Source organism: Lycium barbarum, chromosome 8 (assembly GCF_019175385.1).
Source record: "Lycium barbarum isolate Lr01 chromosome 8, ASM1917538v2, whole genome shotgun sequence".
Classification (NCBI taxonomy): domain Eukaryota; kingdom Viridiplantae; phylum Streptophyta; class Magnoliopsida; order Solanales; family Solanaceae; genus Lycium; species Lycium barbarum.
In genome coordinates this window covers 40,246,174-40,254,571 of record NC_083344.1, presented here as the reverse complement: position 1 = coordinate 40,254,571, position 8,398 = coordinate 40,246,174, and the positions used below count along the sequence as shown (strand labels likewise).

General features: G+C 39.2%; 1 protein-coding gene across 1 annotated transcript; it reads left to right on the top strand.

Annotated features, from left to right (window-relative positions):
• Window positions 1-6,184: 6,184 nt before the first annotated feature.
• Window positions 6,185-7,623, top strand: LOC132607803 (uncharacterized). The gene is made up of 3 exons (XM_060321882.1): window positions 6,185-7,068; window positions 7,140-7,348; window positions 7,496-7,623. Exons 1-3 carry the CDS (start codon window positions 6,185-6,187, stop codon window positions 7,621-7,623), a joined length of 1,221 nt encoding a protein of 406 aa, XP_060177865.1.
• The last annotated feature ends 775 nt before the right edge of the window (window positions 7,624-8,398 follow it).

Sequence of the window (8,398 nt, the reverse complement as noted above, 5' to 3'; positions counted from 1 at the left end):
GAATGACGTTTTGATTCAACTTTGAAGTAGTTTCGAATTGAATTTGATGTATTGGTGGTTGTAATATATGTGTTTGTTGAAGTAGCTTAATGTTTTATGTATTTGTAGTAGTTTGGTGAATTGTTAGCAGCTATATGAGCTGGTTTGAGTTGAATCTAAAATTGTTTTCATCTTGACACGGGGGGGGGGGGGGGGGGGGGGCAGCTGGAGTAGCAGCTAGATTCTATCAATTGTTTTGCAAAATACCGACCTCATGAGGTTGGTTTTCTGCAAATATTTTCAAGAAATTGAAAATTAACGACCTCATGAGGTCGGTTTTCTACAAAATTGCAAATTACCGACCTCATGAGGTCGGCTTTCTGCAAATATTTTCAAGAAATTGAAAATTAACGACCTCATGAGGTCGGTTTTCTGCAACATTTTCTACAAAATTGCAAATTACCGACCTCATGAGGTCGGTTTTTTGCAAAATTTTCCCAGAAATTACAAATTACCATACTCATGATGTCGGTTTTCTGCAAATATTGTAAAATACCGATCTCACGACGACAGAAATCTAAAACAATATATTATATATTCATATAAATTACCGACCTCAGGAGGTCGGTAAACTCGTATCATTATATTATTAATATAATTTACCGACCTCGTGAGGTCGGTACTTTATCTCCATAATACCCGACGTAAACAATTATACCGACCTCGTGAGGTCGGTTTTTTGCGACCTCATGAGTTCGGTAAGAATACCGACCCACTCTTTTCCAACCTAATTTTGAGGTCGGTTTTGAGGTCAGTTTTTGACCAAAACCGACCTCATGAGGTCGGGAATAGCCATTTTTTTAGGTCGGAAAATGCTGTTTTATTAGTAGTGATTAAGGCTTAACTATGGTATGAATCCTTCTAAATGTAGTTTTCTCAAGCTTCGACGGTGAACGTTAAGTAGTTAAGAAGACGACGAGGTATATAAGGCTAAACCTTCTTTCATTAAGGCATGATTCCTTTGCTATATACCTTCTTATGGGTTCCAAAATGTTTCCCAAATGACTCCATCCCTAGAACCAAAAAATATTCTCTCTTCTCTCTCCTACGTCCCCATGCAACCCTAATTTAGCTATGGCCACCTTGGCCGCTGGCTAGTCGTCACCGGCGGCTGGTCAGCCTTCACCAACAACCAACATTTACACTACCCACCCCTCACTCACCCGCAATCCCATGATATTCAACCAACTCTCCCGTCCACTTCTTCTTCTCCAAACTATGCTCAAACCCTCATGCATGGAACAATTACCACGTCCAAAGCCCACTGTGATCCCATACCAATGAAAGAGGTATCATATGTTGATGGCATCCCAATTGCGCATTGGACAACTGCTGAAGTATCTAGAATGGAGCAGATTGAAAACCTACAACATGCCATTGTTGGTAAGTTTTCTTATGGATGGCCGGAGTTGCAAGAATTAAGAATTATTATCCCTCAACAGTGTGGTGTGAAAGGAAAGTGTGATATTGGTCTCTTGAGAGATAGACACTCATTAATAAGATGTTCTCTAATGGAGGATTTCATTAATATGTCCTCGAAGGGTGTTTTTTGGTTGAAATCTAAGGATGGTTTTACGTATCAAATGAGGCCATTAATTTATAATTCTAACATTAATGTTGAGGAAGAAATGTCAATAGCCATGGCTTGGATCTCGTTTCCAAATCTGCTTCCCACGTATTTTGTGAAAGAATCTTTGTTTACTTTGGTATCTGCAGTTGGGAAACCCTTAGTATTGGACATGGCCACCATAAATAAAACTAGACCTAACTGCGCAAGGGTTAAGGTTCAAGTAGATTTGTTATCTGATCTTCCTAAGTTTGTCCTGATGGAAATTGAAGATGAGAAGACTAAGGAGATTAGGGTGGAAAAGGTGAGAATACAATATGACCATTTGCCAAAGTATTGCACAGAATGCATGTTGCAAGGTCATGTAAATGAGGACTGTCGTGTATTGCATCCTTAACTGGTGGAAAACACAAAAGAGGATTCAATGAAAAAGGAGAAGGAGCATGATAAGGGGGATGTATCAAACATGGCTACAACATCTACAGTAGGAAGAAGAAGAAGACAGCAGGGATGGAGATATCCAGTCTAAACATATGTGCCTAAAGTTCTATCAAGTGGGAAGGTTGTTACTTATCCTGGAATAAATGACAAAGGAAAAAACAAAACTAAGATTCCTACTGAGGCTGGGAACAAGAGTGTTCTTGTCCTTGAAAGTGCAGTTTCTACACATAATAATTTTGATGTGTTAGAAAAAATCATAGAAGGAGAAGTCAATAACAATGTAGAGGATAAGGGAACAGATGATAAGGTCAAGGAGGTAGAAAAGGGTAAGGAACACCCTGATCAATCTGTTGATAAGAAAGGAAGGGAGGAGAATGCTTAAAATTTGGTATCATGTGTGGCAGTCAATGATAGAGAAGATCCCATAAAAAATACTGAAAGGAAAATGGATTCAAATGGGGAACAATCAGGTCAGACAACAAAAGATGTGCATGAAAGTGTGGGAGATATGGTTGATGAGGGTCTTATTGCTGTTGAGGAAGCTGATCCTCACAAGAATTTAGAGGACATAAGTGCAAGTGTGGGGTACATTATTGATGAGGAGGTCATTGCTGTTGAAGAAAATGATCCTGACAAGGATTTAGAGGACACAAGTGCAAGTGTGGGAAACATGATTGATGAGGGTGTCATTGCTGTTGAGGAAAATGATCTTGGAAATGCATGTGAAATTACATGCCATTCTAAGCATGGACATGCCTCAAGATTTATCATGGAGCAGATACAAAAGGTCCCAGATGGTGATGATACATATGAGCAGATGCAAAACCTTAATGATTTGCATGCTCTAGAATCAGGTGAGGATGAAATGCAGACTGAGGCTAATAGTTTGGCAAATGCCAAAGGGGAGTTGGAGGTTGCAGATAATCAAACAGATCAGACATTAAGTATTCCATCTTTGGATCAGGTCCAGGAAATTGATTTCTCTCCTGATAATAACATGAAGGAGGGAGATTTGAGCATCTCAATTAATGACAATGGAATTGGTTCATTCCCTACTGAGAGGGAAGTGATTAAGGATTTGGCAGTGGCACAAGTGGAAATGGACAATGTGCAGCCACTGATTCTTCAGAGAAAACAGTCTCCTTTGAAGGAACTGCATGATTTGGTCTCTCATAATATTAATGTGGGAGCTGAGGTGGAGTATGATGAGGGCAAGAACAAATTCAATGAAAGTGAAGAAGAGGTCTCAGTGGAGAAGGTTTTTAGTAATGTGGTCAAAGAAGCTGGCATCTCACCAAGATCTAGACAGAAAGGCTCTAAGAAAGGAAAGAAACAAGTAATCACAGATACTATTCCTATAAGAGTAGTACCAAGGAGAGGTTGTAAGCCTATTTTTAAATGATGATGAAGACACTCTTTTGGAATATCAGATCTGTGAACACACAACAAGCTTTTCACAGAGTCCAAATGTTGCACAGACATCACAAATTCTCCATTATGGATTTAATGGAGTCTTTTCAACACTTTAGGCATATTCAGGGATTTAGAAGGAAATTTGGCATCAGATATGCCCATTACAACTGCAATCGTAAAATATGGTTCTTTGTAAATGATAATGTGCATGTGCAGATCCTGCAGGATCTAGAACAACAGATTACTATAAAGCTGCTTTTCCAAGAGTGGAATAAGTCACTTATGGTAACTATGGTCTATGCAAAGTGTTATCATCTGGAAAGAATCAGTTTATGGGATAGTCTGTATAGTTTGGCTGATCAAATGGAATTGCCTTGGTTGGTAGGGGGTGATTTTAATGTCATTATGAATGAAGAAGAGAAGATTGGTGGTTTACCTGTATCTCCAGATGAATATGAGGATTTTGCATTTTGTATTAATTCATGTGAGCTGTTTGATATAAATTATAAGGGGAGTCTATTTACTTGGTGGAATGGGAGGGCAGGTAGTGACTGTATTTTCAAGATATTGGATAGAATGATTGCAAACTCTAAATTACAAGATTGGTTTGCACATATGGAGGTGCAACATTTATCCAGAACTGGCTCAGACTATGCTCCTTTACTACTTACTTGTGGTGAAGCTTCACATCACATAAGGAAGCCGTTCAGATTTCTAAAATTCTGGACAGAACATGAATCCTTCTTAGAGGTGGTTAGTCAGGCATGGATCACAGATTTTGAAGGGGATGATTTTATCAGATTTAAGCTAAAATTGAAGAATGTGAAATCTGCTTTATCTGCTTGGAGTAAGGCAACTTTTGGTGATATTTTCAAGCAACTAACAGTAAGGGAAGAGGTGGTGAGAATTAAGGAGCAATGTTTTGAAGAGGATCCTACTCCTATGAACAGGATGGTGTTACAGCAAGCACAAGCAGCATTAAAAAAGTATGTTCATTATGAGGAAGAATTTTGGAGACAAAAGTCACATATGACTAGTTTTGCTGAGGGTGACAGGAATACAAGGTACTTTCATAGTATTGTGAATGGTAGGAGAAAGAGATTGCAGATCAAAAGAATTCAGAATCAGCAAGGAGTATGGATCGAAGGGGAGTCACTTTTGGCAGAAGAAGCTTGTAGATTTTACCAACAGCAGTTCTCTCAAGAGGTTGATCCTTTAGATTTTGAATTGCTACAACATGTTCCTACTATGGTGGATCAGGATACTAATAATCAGCTGGTAAGCATGCCAACTTTAGAGGAGGTGAAGAATGCTGTATTTGAATTATCTGCAGATAGTGCTGGTCGTCCAGATGGTATGATTGGAATATTTTATCAGGTGTGTTGGGACATTGTTGGTGCTGATGTATACAATCTTGTGAAAACGTTTTTTGATGGCCAAACTCTTTCTAAGTTAGTCACACATACCAACTTGGCACTGTTACAAAAGAAGAATAACATTGAGACCTTTGCTGATATGAGACCAATCAGTCTCAGCAACTTCATCAACAAGGTTATTTCTAGAGTGGTTCAGGATAAACTGGAAGGAATTCTACCTTCTCTGATATCTCTCAACTAGTCTGGATTTGTTAAGGGCAGATGTATCATTGAAAATGTTCTTCTTACACAAGAAGTTGTGACTGACATTAGACTAAGAGGAAAACCAGCTAATGTTGTACTTAAGCTGGACATGGTTAAAGCATATGATAGAGTATCATGGAGTTACTTGATAAGAGTTTTAAGGAAGATGGGATTTGCAGAAATTTTCATAGATATGGTTTGGAGGCTGATAGCAAATAATTGGTACTCCATACTTCTTAATGGTCAAGCTTATGGTTTCTTTCATTCCACCAGGGGTGTAAAACAAATAGATCCACTCTCTCCTGCTTTGTTCATCTTATCTACTGAAGTTTTATCCAGAGCATTGAATTCTTTATTTGAGAATAATGAGTTTAGAAGTTATGGAATGCCCAAATGGAGTGCAACTCTGAATCATCTGGCATATGCAGATGACACAATAAATTTTTCATCTGCTGATGCTAGATCTTTGGAGTTAATTATGAAGGTATTGCATGCATATGAGCAGGTATCAGGCCAACTTATAAATAAAGGCAAAAGCTCATTCTATGTACACAGTAAGGTTTCTAATGGGCCGATACAACAGGTGGAGAATATTACTGGTTTTAAAAGAGGCACTTTTCCTTTCACATATTTGGGTTGTCCTGTCACACATTCAAGGAAGAGGAAGGCTGATTACAATGATCTGATCAAGAAAGTCAAGAATAGGCTGCAGACTTGGAAAGGAAGATTGCTATCATTTGGAGGAAAAGCTGTTCTGATCAATAATGTATTAATGAGTATGCCAATACATTTGTTGTCAGCCATCAAACCTCCAAAATGTGTTATTAATGATATGCACACACTCTTCTCAAGATTCTTCTGGAATAATAGTGAGGAAGGCAGAAAAATACACTGGTCACCATGGCTAAACTTGTGTAAGCCAAAAGAGGAAGGAGGAGTAGGCTTTAGATCTTTGTTTGATGTATCTAAAGCCTTATGTACAAAACTTTGGTGGAAATTCAGGACAACAAATACTCTATGGGCAAACTACAGGTGGATCAAATATTGCAAAAGGCACAGTCCTCAGACTGTCCAGTGGAAGGGAGGTTCTCAAATATGAAAGGCTATGATAGAGGCTAGAGATAATATAGAGCAAGAAATATGGTGGGAACCAAGGAGTGGAACTGCAAATGTATGGTTTGACAACTGGACAAAGCTAGGGGCTCTATATCACATCATTCCAGATGATTTTGTGATAGGTGAGGGTGTTCAAGATGTAAAAGAACTTATGTTGCAGGTTGGTTGGAATATAGGAAAATTGCAGCAGTTATTCCCTATGGACGATATTGTGGATCATATATTAGAAGAATTACATTTTCATGAACCAAAAGAAGAGTGGGATAGGCCAAGATGGATGATGACAGCATTAGGAAAATTTACTGTAGGCACTGCATGGGAATTACTGAGGAGCAAATCAGTCAAGTCAGATGTCTTTAAGAATATGTGGACATTAGGGGTACCTTTTAAGATATCTTTCTTTTTCTGGAGGTTGTGGAAGTACAAAATACCTGTTGGAGAGGTAGTAAGAAGGATTGGGGTAGATACTGAGGCAACCTGTTATTACTGTGATCATAGGCAATATGAAACTGTGGATCATTTGTTTGTTACAGGAAATATTGCTACTAAAGTGTGGACTTATGTTAAAACTGCTGTTGGCATCACAACACAGTTTCAACAAGTCAGGCAGCTTCTTCAAGTCTGGTGGAATACAGATTGTCCCTCAAAGTTCAGAACCATCTTTAAGGTTATTCCAATGGTCACCATGTGGCAGATATGGAAGTGGAGGAATACAGTCCTACATGGAGGGAGGATGTCCATCAACAAAGTGAATTATGAGATAAACATGATCATATATCAAATGTGTAGAATGAGGTTTCCAGGGCAGAACAACCTACCAAGATGCATACCTCAAATTCTACAAATCTTTGAAGCGCATACAGGCCAAGAATTGTAAGCAAGATAGTGAAATGGGATTTTCCTATGCCAGGATGGTATAAATGAAATTCTGATGGAGGTTCTAGGGGAAATCCTGGACCAAGTTCTGTGGCCTTTTGTATTAGAAATGCAGTAGGTGATTTCCAGTATGCAGCAGCAAGAAGGATATCAGATGGTTCAAATTTGATAGAAGAAGCAAGGGCACTACATGATGGTCTTAAGTACTGTGCTACACACAGTCTGTTGCCAGTGGTGTTGGAAACAGACTCAATGACTATGAATATGATCTTAACTGGTCAGTGGTAGACGCCATGGAGTATATCAATGATCATAAATGATATCTCAAGGTTGAGGAGGGATAAGGAAGTGAGGGCGGAGCATGTTCTGAGAGAAGGAAATGGCCTGGCTGATTTTTTAACTAACTATGCTTTTGATTTTGCAGGTGATCATCATTTTCATAGTTTTACTTCACTTCCTGTGAAAGCTAGGAAAATTCTAAATACAGAAAAGTCATATATACCATACATGAGGATCAGGATAGCTAAGGACCATCACATCCCTGGAGATTAATAGCAAGCTAGAGAGCAGTAGCAGCAACAAGTTTGCATCTCAACATGCCATGAATAGCACATGGACCTGTATGAAACTATCTTTGGCAGGGGTACAAGAGTGGTATTAGCTTGAAGCTCATTCTCTTGAAAAACTTCTAAAGATTGGTTCATTCAGGAAACTTGAGACAATGGCAAACAAAGGTCAACATCAAGTCAAGGAGATAGCAGCTACATCTGAAGGAACATGGAGGATTTCTACTCCATCCTGGAAGCCTGAATATATATTCATTTTTACTTTGAACCATAACACCTGGTGAGAGCTTGTAGGTGTTTGAGATGGTTGTCACGGCCCGTCAAGAGGGCCGCGACGAGCGCCCGGTGCTAGCCCATCCGGGCACCCCTTGGCTTACACTTATACTTACATCTAGGCGAGCCACATAATTTCACATACTTCTATTCATTCATCATGCTAGTCCCATTGGACAACAATGCCTTTATATCATAATTGGCATTAATGCCACATCGATGTACATGAGCCGACAAGGCTAACAAAATGATATACAAAATATAGGCCAACAAGGCCAGACATGTCTAACCATATACACACGACTACGAGCCTCTAAGGAGAGTATAACACATCACATAAGTGGGACAGGACCCCGCTATGCCCATAACTATGTACGAAAAAGAATAAGTACCCAAAAGCTATGGCTCCGAATGAAATGGAGCTTTGCTAGGTGGTCTCTGAGAATACCGCTATAGATCGAGCCTGTCTCCCTGTGCACCTGCGGGCA

Coding starts and splice junctions, on each gene's coding strand:
- LOC132607803 (XM_060321882.1), top strand. CDS start 6,185: ATGATAGAGGCTAGAGATAATATAGAGCAAGAAATATGGTGGGAACCA. Junction 7,069..7,139: donor GCGCATACAGGCCAAGAATT/GTAAGCAAGATA, acceptor TGGAGGTTCTAG/GGGAAATCCTGGACCAAGTT. Junction 7,349..7,495: donor TATGAATATGATCTTAACTG/GTCAGTGGTAGA, acceptor TTGATTTTGCAG/GTGATCATCATTTTCATAGT.